General features: G+C 42.2%; 1 protein-coding gene across 1 annotated transcript; it reads left to right on the top strand.

Moving 5' to 3' along the window:
- The first annotated feature begins 132 nt into the window (after positions 1-132).
- On the top strand, positions 133-16,724 carry APOOL (apolipoprotein O like). The gene is made up of 9 exons (XM_054169532.1): positions 133-300; positions 7,045-7,149; positions 7,762-7,881; positions 9,334-9,388; positions 10,310-10,408; positions 11,268-11,359; positions 12,912-12,998; positions 14,530-14,683; positions 15,996-16,724. The coding sequence occupies exons 1-9, from the start codon at positions 289-291 to the stop codon at positions 16,091-16,093; spliced, it is 822 nt and encodes a 273-aa protein (XP_054025507.1). The 5' UTR covers positions 133-288; the 3' UTR covers positions 16,094-16,724.
- The last annotated feature ends 1,950 nt before the right edge of the window (positions 16,725-18,674 follow it).

The following is an 18,674-nucleotide window of genomic DNA, read 5'->3' as shown; positions in this document are numbered from 1 at the left end:
ACGCTACTGCCGTTCTTGATTCTGTGACATTTATTCCCGTCAAGCCTTTCCGCGCCAATTTCGCTCCGCGCCCCGACGCTGAGGGAACCGCAGACGACCCGCTCCTCCCCCAAGGCAAGCGCGGCCCCTCACGGGACACCCGTCCGGCCAGTCCCTGCCTCAGCGACTGCCGCCTGCCCCGGCTCCCGCGGGGCCACAGGGCCCGGCCCACCCGGGCGCTCGGAGCCCCGCCCGCCGCCGAGAGCTGGGCCCTCGCCGCTCGCCGTAGGGCGCGGGGGTGTCGCTAACATGGCGGCCAAGGTGAGTGCCGCCTTGCGCGAGGGAGGGCGGTGCTGCGGCGGCTCGCTCGGCCGGGGCTCCCCCTCCCGCGGCTCCCCTTCCCGCCCACAGGCACCCACGGCCTTGGGTGAATACCCCGCGGGGGTTCTGCCGGCTCCCCCGCAGCTCGGGAGCTGCGCGCACCGCGCGGCCTGCCCACACGCTCGCCTCCCCTCAGAGCCGGGCCGGGCGCCCCGCCGGGACTCGGCAGCTGAGGAAGGGGAGGGAGGCTCTTTTCCGGCGGTGCTGCGCGGCCCAGAGGCAGCCTCAGCCGGCGAGTCGCACGGAGCTGGCCGGAGCGGTGCGTGCAGTTCAGGCCCGGCGGCTGCTCCTGCCGGAGGAGCGCGGGGAGTGCGCGGTGTCCGCAGGGGAAGCGGCCAGGCCTGCCAGGCCGAATAGGTCCTTGGGGTGATGCTACCTCAGGCCTCGGTGGTTGCCCTGCACCGACCTTCCCAGTGCTGAAATGGGGCTGGCTCTACAAGGGCCCTCCAGCATGGGGGGATTTCAAGATCGTGGTTTCTCGGAGCGGAGACGTGCCTTCAGCCTGTGACCAGGGGTTCAGATGGAGGGGAGAAAAGGAGGTCTCAGTGCTGCTTTCTCCGTTGCAGAACCAGAGATAGAAGGAGGGTGGCTAACTTTTACAGCAGGGAATAAAAGAAGTGCTCCTCTTGGTTCTCCGCTTGCTTACAGCTTCTGAAACCCTTCCACTTCTTCCTCGGGAGAGGAAATACCAAGATACAAGTTTGGTAGTAGCATTGTAAAGTGTGCTACAGTTACTCCGTCGCTGAAACAGGGGTGTAAAAATCATGCTGCTACAAACTAACAGGGTCAGGAGTATCTAAAATATCTTGACTTGTAGAGATAATACGGTGTCTAACCAGGGGGAAGTGTGCCTCTGAAGAGCTAGGCTGTCTCAAAATATTTAGACATGTTTCCCAGTTTTTCAAAGTCAAACTGACAAATAGGTTGCCCTCACATGAATCTTCATGTTTATTTTTGCAAAGCATTTGAAACATACATGTATCTGCAAAGATGATGTAAATGAGGCGAGCCAAAGGAATGAAAATGAAGTATTTTACCATAGCTTGTTATGAGACAAGTAGATGAGAAAAAGCCCACCACATTTGGCTTTGTGTGGTGATCTGCAAGTGATATAGTTTGCCACGTGAATGTGGGTGATGGCACTGCCTTCAGTGAAGAGACTTCATGTATGCTTTATTATTTGCTGGGAAAAATTAATGGAGTTATAGTCTTCTTAAGTTTTCACTCTCTCTGGGTTACCATCTGGCAGACAAAGGTTAAAGACAGATCTGGAGTCAGTAAACTGAGTTGAAGTGTAAGGGTGCTTCGTTCCACTTGAGTGGGTTTTGGGTTTTTTGTAGTCGTCATTAGAGGTTAATAAATAAATACATATCCAAATTAAAATACTAGACTTGGCCTAGAAACTTCTGACAGTTGTCATGTCTCATGTAACTTCAGGGGAAAAGAAAAGAATTTGAGACGCTTTTTTTTTTGCCTCAAGACATCTAAGTGGTAACAGAAAAACATTAACCTGTGCTTCTTACTCCTGGAGTAGCAGCTTGCCACTGAGATTAGCTAACTATCTGCTAACTCGTTTTAATCTTGCTTGTAGAGTCTGATTTAGTGATAGAGAAGGCATATATATATTTATGTGGGTATATATATATGTATAGAATTACCTCTGCTATGAGGACAGGCTGAGGGAGCTGGGGTTGTTCAGCCTGGAGAAGAGAAGGCTCTGGGGAGACCTCATAGCAGCCTTCCAGTACCTGAAGGGGGCCTACTAGAATGATGGAGAGAGACTGGTTACAGAGGCCTGCAGTCATAGGAGGAGGAGCAATGGTTTGAAATTAAAGAACAGATTTAGATTGAATGTTAGGAGCACATTCTGCACCATGAGGATGGTAGAACACTGGAACTGGTTGTCCAGGCCGGTGATTGAGGCCCCATCCCTGGAGATATTCAAGGTGAAGCTCAACAGGGCTCTGGGCAACCTGATCTAGTGGAGGATGTTTCTGCTGACTGCAGAGGGGGTTGGACTGGATGACCTTTGGAGGTCCCTTCTGACCCAGACCATTCTGTGGCATACAGGTATACACATCAGGGGTTTGCAGATAGCCTGCTCTTGATCACCTGTTTTCATTTTGAGCCTTGTTCCTGCCTCCAGGACAAGTTTCCTTATTCGTGCTCCAGTTCTGGAAGCACATACACAGAATGTGGAGAGTTTCAGTGAGAAGCAATACCTAATGCCTTGGAGATTAGCATAAATGAAATATATATGACTTTATTGTGCTTTGGTTTCCATTTGCATCTTTGGAGTAGAAGATAGTTCTTTGTGGGGCTGTAGCTTTTTAACTTTTTTTTTAATAGAATCTATATTTTTGATCTTTGGTAAGATTCTAACACTTTGAAGTAGATTGTTTGAAATGCAAAGACTTAAAGGCAAAATTACCCAGGTACATTTGACAGGTTTATTGTTATATTTTGATTAGTTTTACTCTGCTCTGCTATTAAAAGCCAAAGCTGTGACAATTTTCTGCTGTAGAGCATATAATAAATTTCTTAAGCAAATAACTGCTGTTCAGTCTTCTCATCAAAAATACTGCCACATCTGTTAGCCTGCACTGAGTAGTGCTTTGAAATATCCAATGTCCTTTTTATGCCTGTGGAAAAAACAACCTCCTGCTGGTCTGTGTTGCAGCGTGATGGCAGTGTCAGTAGCATGGCACTGGGGTCACTGGCAGTCTTCCTACTCTGGCCGCTGACCTTTCCTTCCACACCCATCCAGGGAATTAGGGGTGGTAATTTCTAGCATCTGTAATTCTGGTGGTGTTTAGATCTATCTTCATATAAAATTCATCTCCAGAAGATGTCATCTGGGCTCAGGGCTTTTGTAACTGCAGGTGTTCAGATCTGTTGCCATTAGGGACTGGTTTGGGTAATTTTCTTCAGTTAGATTCATAGGGCTTATGGCAGAGAATTAATTCAGATAAACACAGAGCTGGTAGTGAAATGCAGAGCAAATGTTTAACTGTTTCAGTTTTTTAAAAGTCAATTGAAATATTTCCTGAATTCATCAGAGAACATTTTTTGGTTTGAATTAGTTGTTGACTGGCACTCTGGAGGCGTTCTCCAGGATGGCCATGGGATTCTGTAATTCTGGCTTTTTTTCACAGCTCAGTCTTCTTGCAGATGTTTTTCCTCTGTGTTTCTTTCCCCGTCTTTGATACAACAACATAATCCTGTCATTTCTGAGTTCACAGTAACTTGGTTTAGAGGATTTTGAAGGAAAAATAGCCAATGTGTTCAGCTAAGCAGTAGATCAGTTTCTTTTTATAAATACATGCTACCCTTTGAATTAATCTTAATAAAATAACTCTAAGAGCCAATAAGTGAATTATTTGAAGTATACCTTCCCGTTGGCTAAAGGAAGTGGATAGACAGCTCAGCGTGGTGAAGCCTCTTTTATGTAGTCAAGGTGATGTTACTTTTCTTTCACCTCAGTCTTTCATGATTTCAGAGGACAAGAGTGAAACCTTCTTGGGATAATTGTGCAGCTGCTCACTTGGGTTTTAAAACATTGATGCATTTGTCTTCAGGCATCCAAAAGTAAAGCAATTACTGTCAGTCAAGGCTGGGCTGCTTTCATCATTCCCAATAATTCTCTTTCACATTTAGCACAACAAACTGTGGTGAATTTCTAAACCAAATTAATCCCCTCTGTTAAGTGAACAATGCAATGTTTTCATGGTGTCTTACTTCCAAACTTTACTCTCCTTCTAGTACCTACTGCATATCGGTGTGTGGGTTTGACACCGTTGTGCACAGAAACAGGCTGGCTGAATTAGGATACATTTTAAACCCTTTCCTTTCACTATGCTTTAAAGACACAGATTTTGAGGATTGCTTTCCCTTCTGAAATATCTTCTGTAGCTCAGACTCTGGCATTTTTCTCTGAGCAACATTATCAGAAGGTCTACTTCTGTGCTAATTAGTTTATATTTTGATTAGTGCCATCCACTCACACCTATTTTCCAAGTGCTGGTGCTGTTCAGTTCCAGGAGGGCCACTCCTGTGTTGGGCAGAGCTGAGCCAACAGAGCCTTCTGGTAACTTTTGCTGCTGAAGTGGTCACGTAGGCATGGAAGGGAAGAATGATGAGTGCTCCTCAGTATAGCAGTTGGCACCTAGGGTGTACTGACTGTGCTAACCACTGATGGTTGATGTTAATTAGCAATATATGTTAAACCTTCTTTCAACATGTCTCTAAATGATTTTTTCCCCAGTGCTGGTATCATTTGTGATCTCAGCATGGTTGTATTCTCCTCTATGTAGGACTTTTTTGTCTAGATTTCTGGAAGTGGTGTCACCTCTGTCTTCTTCTGACCATGTCTGTGCTTGCCAGCATAGCTAGGTCAACATGGGAACAGCAGTTTCTCTAGTAAGATGATTTTTGGTGTCTCCCTCTCTGTCCCACTCCAGCTCCAGAAGTGTTGAGGGCTTAGCTTGCAGTGTCTGCTCCTCCAATGGTGTGTATGTATGGTGTGCGTGAACCTCCCTTCTCAGGTGAGGAAATGGGCAGCAGCTATGCTATCACTGGGTCCTGCCTTTGAGCCCCTGCCCCACCTGCAGCTTCTCTCAGTCTCTGCTTTGTGCTGTCTCCATCTCCCCAGCTTTCATCTAGCAGCTGTCTCCAGCAGCTCTATGTCAGTGCCCCACCAGGCCTGCTGTTCTTCAAAGTAAAGTGTAACAAGGGTATTTTGGGGTCTCACTAATGCACATTAAGAGGATAATGCATGCAAGTCAACATGGTTGTGTTTACAGAGATGGCTTTGCCAGCTGAGATTTGCCAGCCTAGCTGAGCTGGAGCTGTGGGGGTTTGGAGCTTCCAGCTGACATAGGTGCATTAGAAAAATCTCCTGACATCGACCTGGCCTGAAGAGAAAAGCAGATGGGGTTCTGTTTCTTGAAGCAAATGAGCTCAGTCCTACACATTTCTCTGCTGGAGAAAAGCATGAAATAAACAGTAGGCACTAGCAGACTCCTGGGGTGGTGCAATAATGATGCTGACAGGAAGGTTTTGTGCTCCAAGGAAAGGGAAGGGGCACCTTGGCTGTATGTGCAGAGTGGCAACACTTCATATTAATAATGGGAATATAGAGAAGCCTTACATAACCCTTCCTCCCCTCATCCTCTAAAAAAATGCAACTGAGGAATAATTTTGATCTTTGTCCTACATCTTTCAGCTCTGGCATTGTCTGCTTGCCCCTTCTTTCACAACAGTCCACTCATCTTAGCGGTGTCCTTCTTTGTTCTCCTGCAGCTCTGTGGTTGGCTGTGATTGTATGTTCTGAAAGCTTTGCTGTGAGGATCACACGGTGTACCTCAGAGGTGATGGTGTTCTGCTGTCTTGAGTGGTTTGATCTGCATATGATTGGTGTCTGAGGAACCTGGGCTCCTTCAGGGTGGTGCTTTTGCCTTTCTCCATTCATTGGGTGTTCATTACTACACCTAAATGCTATGGAATAAATCCTGCGCCTCTGGCAGGATATTTCCAATTGGAAGCTGAGATAACAGTGATGATATAGCAGAGACTATACTAGTAGAGACTATAGTATAGACTTAAAGTCTATACTAGTAGAGACTATACTAGAGACTTAAAGTATTCCCCCAAACCAAGTAGCTTTTACCACTGCTCTGTTTTTCTGGCACTCGGAGTCCCAGCCTGGTGGGGACTGGAAGTGACCTCTGGAGAACATCTGGTCCAATTGCCCTGCTAAAGCAGGGTCACTACCACCATCACCTCTATGCACATCCTGGGAATGGTTTTCATGCTTGTTTTTATGAAGATTCAAACATGCTTCAGGTGAAGAACAGACAAGTCTTTACTGACACAGAAGAAACCATAATCTACCAAAACTGCAATGGTTTAAACACTGTGGCAAGTTGTAAAACACATGGTGTGGCAGCAGGCTTCATGTCAGCTCTGGCTGGAGTCTTCAGGCAGTTGTTTACAGGTGAAACTTTAAACTCTTGGTGGTTTTTTAATGTCCTAAGTAGGCTTGAAACTCTCATGACTAAACCTCTACAGCTGTAATTTACACTGCACCACAGGTGGTTCAAAAGGTTCAGACAGTGATTCTTAATGCCAGTAATTGCCCTGAGTTTTCTTTTGTTGTCAGCTGGGAAGTTGTTCCAAACAGGCAGTAGTTGAACCATTTTTGAATTGGAAAGGAGATGATGTTTTGTCTGTTGTTATGGAGAATTCCTGTTAATAAAGTTGAGATGTGTTTTGCTGAAACAAGAGGTTCATTCACTGACTTGGAGTACCTGTATGTTGAATAGATTAGAACCTGATATGGCTTAGGGGGTGATGTAAGCAGCAGGTGTGGACACACAATTCTAACTGGTATTTTAGACCTAAATGTTGCTGTCAGTCATCCCTATCTTTCTCTTTGCCATTGTAATTTGAGAACATCTTGTCTAAGAAGGGGGTTTTGAAAGGTGTAGTGTTTTATAAAGGTTTTAGTTGTTGAACTCAAGGATCTTAAAGGTCTTTTCCAACAAAACAAACTCCGTGATTCTAAAAGTGACTTGTTCAATCCCATGTTTGGTCAAGCAGAACATGATAGTAAAGTCCAGACTTCCCTGGAGTGAATTTTTTGTGACTGCATTAAGACTCCCTTTTTCCTTCTCTCTACCCCAGGTGGTGAAGCTGGCAGCTCTTTCTTCTAGTCTGCCATTTGCATGTTTTACTGTGTATGCAGCAACAGAGAAGGAATCCAAAGGTCAGCTGGTGAAGCCACACCAGGTGAGAATCTTGCTGTTGGGCTGTCTTTAAAAGGGTGCTAGAAGAGCCTGCAGAACACCATCTCTTTCCATGGAATTGTATTGCCCAGTGATTAAAATACAAAGCTAAGTAATAGGTGATGATAAAAATTACCTTTTAAATGGCTGGCCACTGTAGCACAAATGAAACATGAAGTGTTACAATAGCAAGTCAGTGAAATTTTATCTCATTTTCATTATTGCATTTCCAGACTGAAGACAGGAAAAATAAAGAGAGTGTAATACTGATAACAGTAGTCCTTTCCTACTGTGCAATCTCCGGTCCTACATTTGTGCATCTTCCAGCTATTCTGTTCATGGGTTTTCTGAATAAAAGGTATTTTTATCATACTCAGTAATTCTGCTTTTTGGAACTTCTACACCACTTTCAGTTTAAATTTCTAAAGGATTAACCTGCAGTCACACTCCTGTGGAGTGAGCTTGTGGATCTACGAGAGCGTGCTTCCGTGTGGAGGTTTTGGTTGCTGGAATGGGAGCACTAAGGATCTGTGGTCCTGAAATGTATCATTCAGTGTAAATACTAATGAGTGTACAGAGCTATCTCCCTGCAGTACAGCTGTGCTTCTCTTTCCAGCTTCCAATTTACTCTCCCCCACCTCTGGAATCGAAGTACGTCGAAGAGCAGCCTGGCCGCTTGCAGACGCAATTCTCTTCAGTACGGCAGAGAACCGGCCGCTACGTCGGGTGGTGCAAGGTGAGAGAGAGAGAACTGCATCCAGAGTTCCCTGCACTTCCTGACATCACTCAACTAAAAGTTGATAACCTGCAGTGGTTTTGCAGTTCCTTGTGTGAGCACAGCCTATGGCTTAAGATGCAAAACTGAGGCTTTCTCTTGGTTTTGTCTGCTGCGTTTATAACAGGGAACTTGATCATTCCCCTTTTTTCCAAACCAAAAGGCAGTGAGACAAATAGGTCCCTTTCAGTCAGTGTTGAAATAGGTCTTGGCCAACCCACCATGCCAGGTTCAGAGATAGCTCTGGGTCAGCCTTCTACAGCATGAGTTACATAGGTACATTCTTGCTAGCAGACCTTGATAGCATTTAGAAGTCTGAAATTCCAGGTACACTCCACCGAGAGGAAGCAAGCTGCTTCCGCAGTGCAGGTTAAAACACCTGATTTAGGTACTTAGAACTGAGCCCATCCAATGTAACTGTTCAGGCAGGTTATTATTAACTACTCACCTGTGTTGAATATTGTAGGCAGAGGAAAAAATGTGATGCCTGTCACTGTTCTTAAGAGCTGGTAAAAGACTTTACCCTGACTGTCCTTTGTGGGAAATTTTACACTTGTATTCTCTTACCAAAAAACAGTAGACCCTGCTATTTGAAAAACGCAGAGGAATCAAAATGTCCTCCTGCTTATTCCTGTAAATTTGTAATCCACGGGTCTGTAAAGATTTTGTCAGTGAGTGTACAGCTGCAATCATGCCCTTAAAAATCTCCATCAAACTTCGTCATGCCCTGAATCCGGGGAGGCTTTCGGAGCTTGAGTAGCAGTGACCTCTGGTGGTGGAAACTGTGCTACTGCAAGCAGGTGTTTCCAGTGACGTGACTGACGGTGCCCCTCTTGTTCATTAATCTCCTGAAGAGTTTGCATTTACTCGATTTGTTTAGCAATCTGAGCACAACCATACTAATAATAGTAGATGGGCTTGTAGTTCAGTAAACAGCAGTTTGAAGGTGGTAATGTGAACTAGATGAGGACACATCCTGCTCTAAATCAGTATTGATTAGGGAAACTGAGCACTATCTTCACAAACTAAAAGACAAAGTCAGTTTTACTGTGTAAGTCTCTCTAGGGAACAGCAGACTGTTATTTAAAATTGAATTTTCTTTCTTGAATTCTTCTGTGCAGTTGGTGTCCAGGTGTTTTACTGCCTTAAAGTTTGGTTCCTGAAATATTTGACATTCTGAAGGTGATCTTACTGTATTAATGAGATGTAAAAAAACCCCAAAATATAGATGTAAGTTGTACACATATGAACATAGTAGTCAAAAAGGGGCTAGATCTCAGCACAGCCTTTTCAGAAGGTCATGGATCTGGTTTGTTTTTTTAGTTACACAGTACAAGTAGTTTTGTACTGAAAACTTCTACTTCTCCAAAGGCTTAACATTCATTTTGTTTTCCTTTGGTTTTATTTTTGTAGGGTGCTTTTGTCTTTATTAAAAATGGAATAAAGGATTCAATTCAGTTTGGAAAAGGTAAGCAAGTGAGCTATGTCTGAATCATTGTCCTTGTGACTTAGACAGACGGTTGGAACAGCAGATTGCAGTTACAGGGAGAGGAGGGGGAAAGGGGAAGTGGGAGGGCACTGAAATACTTTGCTCAAGTGTGGAGCGGAAAAAAAAGTGGCATCACTCTTAATTCACTGTGCAGTGTCATTTCTGTTCTACAAGGGAACTGAAGTGACCAATAAAGTTGTATTTGCCATTCCTTGGCTTTTTAGCTTTATTCTTGAAGTACTGCTAAATACAGCAAGTATTGTGGTTGGGTCTCTGTAGATCCATAGAGCGATCTGCAGGTGCACCTCTGTAGATCATCTGCTCCATTCATCTGCTTAAAGGAGGGACAAAGTAGGTTTCTTACATCTCTGTCCAATCAGTTCTGGAACATCTTCAAGTATGGAAGTTCCACAACCTGTTCTAATTATAAAAACAATTTCTTAGTACTGGCACAAGTTATGAGCAGTATTTGCACGAAAGCTCAGTATCAGAAACTACAGAACACAGTTGTTTGCCTTAAAAATAGTATAGTGGAAGATTCCAAAGTCTCTGTGGTCTCATTGAATCTATATTAACTCACAGTAAAATCAAAACTCAAGGCTATGTTTTCCTTTTCCTTTGTCAGAGACTAAGATTTTGCGAAGTACCTAAGGACAGAAAACGTTAACTGTGATGCTGTGTTTCAAGGACTCATTCTGGGTCTGTTCTAAGACAGCCTGCAGAGTGTGTGAGAATAAGAAATCTTTATTCATTAACAAAAAAAAATATTGATTCTTGGACTGCTTTCAGTTTTGGATATCCACAATTTCACTTTCATGTTTATTTCTTAAGAGGGAAATAAAAGGTTTAGTGAGTTTCGGTGCTTTTCTTTTATTCCTTCTTTTGGTTTTTAATTCTAAGATGCTTATGTTTACCTGAAGAATCCACCCCCAGAATTTCTTCCCAGAGTTGGTGTGATTACGATATCAGGCTTGGCTGGCATGGTGATGGCACGGAAAGGTAGGGATTTGGGCTTACTTACATTATGGGTGTGATGAATGTTGCATGTAAGAATCTTAATGGTCAAAAGATACTGGTTTGGTTTACTTTGGAAAGTAAAGGAATGTAGAGGAAAGAAACTAAATAATCTTGGCATGTGGCAAGTGGGTATAGAATACACATCAGAAGGGGTGGTTTGGGCTGCTTTGAAGCCAAAAGGGCAATGTCATAACGTCATAAATGCAGCCACCTCTTCTTTCAAGATAAGTATTAGAGGAATGATCCTTAGCCTGCCAGAAAATACTGTTCAGGAAAGGTTCATCTCTACTACCTGAGTGCCCATCTGGCTGTTCCACAAAATAATTTACTAATCAAAATAGTGTCAGGTTAGTCAACATGCTTGTCTTGTGTCCCTGTTACTGTTTCATGGATGGGTTTGAAAAAAACCAAACCAAAAAGTCTTGGGCTTGAGAATCTGTCATGAGGACTCTGTCAGTGAAGAGCAGACTGCTCCTGGCTCAGCTGCACTCACCTTTGAACAGAGGCTCCATTCTCCAGGCTGCTCCAATGCTGCAGTCTGTGTCCTCAAGAGTGAATCCCCACAGCAGCTCTGAAATGACATTTCATTTCATTTTGCACAATACTGGAAAACCTAAGCTGGGATTGTTTCTGGAGTCCACTGTTAAGATTGTCAGTACCTCCTGCAAGCATGACCACTCTGAACTGTTATCACACCCAGGACTCTGTCCTCCAGCTGCTTTGGGTTAAGTTTGGTGTAAGCAATGGTTAGGGGATTAAACAGTTGCACTTCATTGATACAACTACTTAGCTTTACATTTCAGTAATGTCTAAGTCTTTGAAATCTTTGCCTTTATTGCAGGTTCTAGATTTAAGAAAATTGCTTATCCATTGAGCCTTACTACTGTAGGAATTGCTGTTTGTTACCCAGCTCAGTCAGTGGTATTTGCTAAGGTAAGTTTGCTTGTATTTTAATATTGATTTAACAGTGCATTTAGTTAGAACATTGTGCATCATGGGACTAGGAGTCAGAGTTCACCTTCATCTTCATTAAAAGATATAATGCCTCACAGGGCTTAATTGCATGACTATAAAAAAATTAATAAAGTAACTGAATTTTAAAATGCAGCCTCTCAAATTTAAATCCTTATTTCTCAGATAAATGAAGATTATTTTACCTTGCTGAAGTAAAAGTAAATGAGGAATAAAGCCTTGGCAATCTGGATCCTTGTTTCCCAGTTACTATCACCTTGCAGTTGTCTACCTGAGTAGATTATCTTAGTTGTTTATGTGGTAAAGCAGAACTGTGTTAATATTTTGTATGCCAGAAGTGTTTACACCCAGTACTTTTCTACACAAAAAGGGGACTGCAAAACATAAAGCCTATGTAACTCTTCCTCCTCTATAGTTTTCCAGTGTTTCCATGCTTCATAAGAATTCCTTGTAGGTCCTCGACAAACTTTGTAGTTTCAGAGCTGCATTTCTGTGTTAAATTGATGAGACAGGAACATCATCAGCTGTGTTTGGTTCTGGGGCTTACCAGTCTCTTACTTACATGATCAGATTTAAGTTTTGACAGAAAGATTTGTGGAACATCACTCTGAAATCTGCCTGGAAAAAAACAAACAACACTGTTATTGAATCTCTGCCTTTCCATTGTGATGAATCAATTGTTAGTAACTTTTTGGGGGCAGTTTTGTTTGGTGTTTTTACACTTCAGAGTACAGTTCACTGTGGCTAAAACGTTTGGGCAAGTGCTAAGCTGATATCTTGTTGTTTTCTTATGTGCAAATCACTAAAGATTACCATTTCTCAGGAGGCAGTGGGATTTCTTGACTCATTGTCATAAGAGTTTAATGTCAGGGTTGGAAGATGGAGAGATCAGTAGGCATGCTACGCTGGACCTTATGACCTATCTCAGGAAGTTAAATCCTTGTTTGCTGCCTGCCTACATTAGGTATCACCCTTTGCTCAGTATTCTGTAGTTGCAGCTGCAAAGTATTCTGTTTCTGCAGAGCATTTGTAAAGGTGCTCCACAGGTACTGCAAGATTACAAAGTTACTCTTTGAGGAGGCTGGAGGATTTGGCCATTTGTAGAGCAAAGCAGCGCTCACCAACACGAGCCAGGTCATCTTGTGGGCCTTTGTCCTTTTGTGCTGCTGTCTTTGATTTCCAGCATAATGAGGCAGGTTTGGATCCTGCCAAACTGCTTCTCTAATCTCTTGTGCTAACACTCTCCAAACACTGTTTGCTGGTCAGGTTTGGATTTCATTTTGGGTTGGTGGATCTGGCACGTGAATGTTACTCCTGGATTTCTGATCCCAACTGAAACATTGCTTAGGATTTGCTTGGTGTGAGAGAGTCATGAAAAGTACATTATTGAAATGTCTTAGTATGGGGTCAAGCAATTTCCTGTGCCAGTAAGTTGGGACTTCACTGGCAAGGTCTGTGTGTCTTAGTACTTTTAAAGCTGTTATTAAATTATGCTTTTCTGAAAAAACAACAGGTAACAGGGAAAAAGTTACTCTGTGCAAGTCATCAAACCTATGAGGCTGTGCGAGCCCTCTGGGCAGGACCAGAAGATGTGACCAAGGTAGGCTTGCTGAAGCAAGGACTACTTCACATTTAAAGGGAGAAAAAAGTAAACTAGAAGGTCAATCACTAGGTCTGCTGATACTGTTTGAGATTGCTAATTGTGTTAAGTGAAGCAAATAACCCTCTGTAACCTCAGTGGTTAGTAGCTATTATGCCTTTTCAGACCAATAGGTACTGAGATCCCCTGTGTAGTCCTACAATCCATGCAAGATGCACAACAGAAGACTGAGTTTCACAGCTTATTTTTGATCTTGACAAAAAGAACCCATGCTGGTTCAAGCTTTGGTTCTAAGCAGAACTCTGAATTTAAGACAGGCACAGTTACAGTAGGTACAACTGGCTTATTCTTAAACACACAGTGAAGGAAATTCCATACCCCTTACTGGGAGTCTGTTTTAAGTACCCTGTGATAGAAATTATCTGCATCTGATGACTTTTTTTTTTTCTTTGTCCTGTCCTGATTGCAGCCATAGTGAATAATTGGTCAGCATCCTCCTGATATTGACCTATTATATATGCAAAATGTATCATTGGTTTGGGCATCGTCTTCTCCCTAGTATAACCTTTCCAAACAGAGCAGGCTTTCTAACTCTTATATAGTTCTCATTCTCTTCTGAGCTTTCTCTACTTTCTCTCTCTCCTTTTTCTGTTTTTAGAGGGGTTTATGTATGGCTGGTGTGGATAGGTTGGGTTTTTCAAGTGAAATGGTCAAAATAGGACATAGTAAGCCAGCTGAGGCCTTGCTAGCACTAAGCAGTACATCCCAGAATTAAACATGTCTTGTCTGCAAATTGAAAGGGATTCGTTCCAGTGGAAATATATAAACCCTTGACAACAGTAGTACTTCTCTGAGTAAAATTTCAGCTTTGTACAGTGATAGCTTTTTTCTCTGTAGAAGCAAATGAACATTTTTCAGTTACAGTAACATTTAGAACTGTTTTGCTTTAAATTTGTGGGGTTCATTTGTATGCATTCCTTACATTGTATTTCCACTGAGGAGCACAAATGGAATTCTGAGTTTTGAAAATGAGATTCAAATAAATGTTATTCAACTGAAAGCAAAACAAGAACTGATACAGTAAGACACTTTTTCCCCCCTGAGTGAAGCCTGTTCCCAAACAATATATTGTTTCCTGTTACTGGGATGTTAACAGGATTTATCTTTCCATTTTCTATTACCTAAGGGTAGAAAGTGGTGTGTAAAAACTAAATGCTGTTTGAGTCTTGTGCAAGACTTACTGGTTTCTCATCTGGAAATGAACAGTGATTTACTCACGAGGAGCTGAGGTAAAGGCAGAGAGAACACCAGGTGCAAGTATAGACTGGGGACAAAATACATTTCCTTACATGTGAATTTGAAGTCTGGGGTTCTTCCAATTCAACATCACTATTGAATGTCATTGTATGGTATCATATCTGAAAGTAATTTCATACAGGATGAGCTTTCAGGCTTTTAAGCTTTAATTTGCAATAGTGTATAAAGCATTTACCTTTGTCCATTTTAATTTTTATAAATGTTTGGTTCACAGCTGCAGCAAGAGTCAAAATCTGTTACACAAGAAGATAAGAAGAAAGAAAGTTCTAGTATGAAACCTGAGCCTGCTGCTGAGTCAAAATCATTTAACAGAACAGAATCTTCTCCAGTAGAGTCTTGGAGTAGTAAAGACCCAGTGGCTTCACCAGGTGACTTTAAACATTTCAAGTGTAATATCAGGGCATTAAATTGTGGCAAGGCATGACTCAAGTTTGTAGTTACCCTTGCTTTAAACTGGAGCAAGCTGTCAGAGCATGTTATTATTCTTGAGAATTTGTTGTACATGCTGTCATTTAATGCATACTTCAGAGCCTGGGGGATGACCATTTTCTCATTGTGGACCCTGTCACAATATCAGAATTCTGATGTATTTGTTCTCTCTCAGTGTTTCCTTTAATCCCATGTGGTGTGGACTATATCCCATGTTGTTAGCAATGAGTACTTCTCATAAACACCTACTTTACATTCTTTCTGTTGTCAGAACACCACAAGTGTAATTTAAAGGATTACTGCATGATTTTAGTGCAAACAGCTCATTTGAATTGCCTTCTCTTTAGGGGTTCTGTATCTTTAACTCCTGTGCCCTTTACCAGCAGCTTTTGTTTGTAAAGCAAGCACTGCCTATCTGGATGGGGTTTTAATGTTGGGGTTTTCTCCCTTTATTTTCACTCTAACTTACATTCACATGTTTCTTTGCTTTGCACCTGTGTTTCTTCTGGTTTAGTGTGTGGAATACCTTGATGTGCTTTTGCATTTGCTGCAGGCCAGGCTGTCCTTAAGAGTTTTATATGTAGATATCTTCTGTCTTTGCTGTCATGGGTGGAATTAGTTCATGTCCATAACTCAGCCCAAAATCCCCATGCCTTAAATTATTGAGTGTTGTCAGAGAAGTATATTTTCAATAGTCCAAACAGGGCAAAGCTTTCAGGAGAACACAGCAGCCTCTGTTAAACCAACTGATGTATCTGGAAAAGCAGCAGACTGGTAGCATGAGGCACAGCACTAGAAAATCTGCCTTGATATTCTCTTAGCTCCTCAGGAGTTCCAGCATTGTTAAGTCTGTCAGTCTCTGCATTGTCATGCAGGACAGCTGTGAGGGCTCAGCGTTTTAGTAACCTTACTTCATTGGTTTTGGAAGTCAAGAAGTGAAACTTAAGTAAACTTAAGTAAAACTTAAGAAACTTAAGTAAAAGCATTTGTCTTTGTGATCAGGAAGTAGTGTTAAAGTATTGAGAGGGGGGGAAGACCTGCTCTCCATCCACTGCTGTATGCTAATTATTACAGCATGCCTTCCTCATCGGGTATCACAGAGCCTGAACTGGAACTGACACATTTGGGGTTTTGTAAGGGTTTGGCATTCCAATAATTCTCAAAAAAACGTCAGTAAGTGTTTTGCTTGTTTGTTTTCTACATTTCATGTATATATATATATAAATTAAATTCCTTTAATATCTCTCACAGGAACAGAGAAGACACCAAAATTTAAGCCTGATCCAAGACTTATGGACCATGGTCAGTCCAGCCCAGAGGATGTGGATATGTACAGTACTAGAAGCTAAGAGAAATCTGCTTACAAATCTTTGCAAAGTATTACAGATAAAGGGAGGGGAAGAAGGGAAGGCCTAATTGTTATTATACATGCTCTGTGAGGTGTAATTTAATCAGGTATTTTCTTATATCCCAGCTTGTATTACTGACTCTACACAATTCTGTCCAGTGAACATTTTGTTTCTCACTACTTACAAGCAGTGAGAATTTACTCATTGTCGGTGTCATTAGGGAGACACTGAGAAAGTGAGATTTGTCAGTGTCTTCTCACAATGAGGTTTCTCTGTGCCAAGCTTGTTAATAAATGTCATTTCACAAAGGGTTTAGAAATGTAAGTACTCTATACTTGAGCTCAGATGTTCATTGATCTGAAAGAAGAATGTGATGGATGGGGTTTGCAGAGGCTTGTCTTTTTTCTTGCAGCTCTGAAATGAAGTGCAACTTCTTGTTGGCAACAGTTGGTTGTTACAGCATGCAAATAGCATTATCTTCAGTGGTTGTATAAACAAGGCACTTTCATTGTGAAGTCTGTTGTTGTTGTTTGCCTCTTTCACAAAGGTGAATGGAAACAACTTTTTGCCCTGCATGTTATTGTGTATTGAAATGTCTCTTAACTTCAGGGGGAAAAAACCTCACACCACGGATCTCTGAAACACTGATGCATTAATTTCCTCCTACTTCTAATACTTTGAAGAACTATTTGCAAATTGCTTAATCCATGCAGCTGATACTGTTGGAATTTATACAGAATGCATTAGCAGTGCTCAGGAAGTTGCAAACCTTCTGTAGGGTCAATGTATAAAGAGCTGACAAGTAATAGACAAAGGTAAAAAGCAGCCAGCATTTTCTTCCCAGAAGGTTGTATGCAATGGCCACTGATTTTGGTTGGATTTCTCTGAAATTCTTTCTTTTTTTTTTTTTCCATAAGTGAAATTAGAAATTAGATTTCATAGACTCATAGAATGGTTTGGGTTGGAAGGGACCTTAAAGATCTAGTTCCAACCCCCCTGCCATGGGCAGGGACACCTTCCACTAGGCCAGGTTGCTCAAGGCCTCTTCCAACCAGGCCTTCAACACCTCCAAACAGTGCTTTTATCATTGTGTGCATATCTCTACTTCTGTTCATCTTCCATTTGTCTTCATCACCCTCTTACAATGGTGGTCTTCCTTCCACACACTGCAACTCTCTATCAATACCTAGTGATAATCAACCCACTACCTACAGGTATCTACTGTGGTATCTACTGAGGTGTCATCTGTACCTACTGTGGCACTTCCCAACACAAAGGACAAAAGGACGTAGTGCTGGTAGTTTGTCCTTTGATCTGCTGGATTCTGTTACCTCTCAGTTAATGCTTTGTTGCCAAGTGGAGGAGGGGAAGAACAAACCATACAAACAGAACTTGGTTGGAAGATTTAAACCTGAAAAGAAATGATGCTTCACGTGAATGTATTCTCAGCACTGGGATATGAAGGGCTATTTGCTCCTGTTCTCCATCCATGAAATCTGTCACAACTTGATTCCTTCCACAAAGGCTACTAAAGCAAATGACTGGTGAAGCAGAGGCAAACTTCCTGGTGTCACTGTGGGACTGGCAAAGTTGTGAGGAGATACTGCACAGTGGAATGTGTACAAGGCACAAATGATCAATGAGCAATAGAACAAGTAAGGTTTTTGTGATTGGTTCAGAAAAAAGATAATTATGGACATTTTGGAATCCAAATGTCAGGCAAGATTATCAGGCTATGTTATGGAGTCCAATGGAAGGTGAAGGCAGTAAATATGAAGTTGAAAGAAGAACTTGCTTAGGGCAACTGACTTAGAATCTATGTGTTTTGTTTCTTTCATCATCTCTTCAGGCCCAGGAAGCTGTCAGAATTCAGGCAGCAGTCACAGGATATTAAATCAATCTTCACAGAGCTCCTGGACAAGACAGTGTTCCATCACAGAGGGAGGAATAGAAAAATTATATGGCTGGGCTTCATATATCATTTTGAGAGAAACAGATGAAGACATAAGGGCAGGAAATTAAAATGGTGAAGAAATGATTATTTTCAAGTGCAAGACTGGATGGCAGAAATTGTATTATCTATCTCCCTTGGTTCACAAAAAAAGTCAAAGGAAAAGCCATCTGCTCTGCTCCTAAATTCTATTTGAATTCTAGCTTATGTCCTTTGAGTGATGCATTGCCACAGAAAGTCAGCAAGAAGGTAAGATGCTGCAGGTTTGTGTGGATTTCACAGGGGTTTGCTGTGATGACATTATTAGTACATAGTGGAAAGCTATACAAAGCAATTAGTTGTCTGGGAGCAAGGAGAGAAACTGCCTTGCACAGCTGTGAAGGAGCAGGTATGTCTGCCACTCCCAGGCTGCCTCTGCTTGCAGTGCCAAAAGCTCCTCTGGTCCTTTCCATATGTTAAGGGTATTAGCACTCAAACTTCATGATACAAATGAAAGTGCCTGGGCTGCAGAAGGTACACTGGACTCCCAGGTGGTTAGGTAGTGAAGAATTGGATGTTTCATGCAAGCAGTTTGTATTGCAGCCCTGAGTTTACAAGAAATTGATGCTGTAATGGGATATGATACACAAC

Source organism: Dryobates pubescens, chromosome 18 (genome assembly GCF_014839835.1).
Source record: "Dryobates pubescens isolate bDryPub1 chromosome 18, bDryPub1.pri, whole genome shotgun sequence".
Taxonomy (NCBI): Eukaryota; Metazoa; Chordata; class Aves; order Piciformes; family Picidae; genus Dryobates; species Dryobates pubescens.
This window is presented reverse-complemented; position numbering and strand designations above follow the sequence as displayed.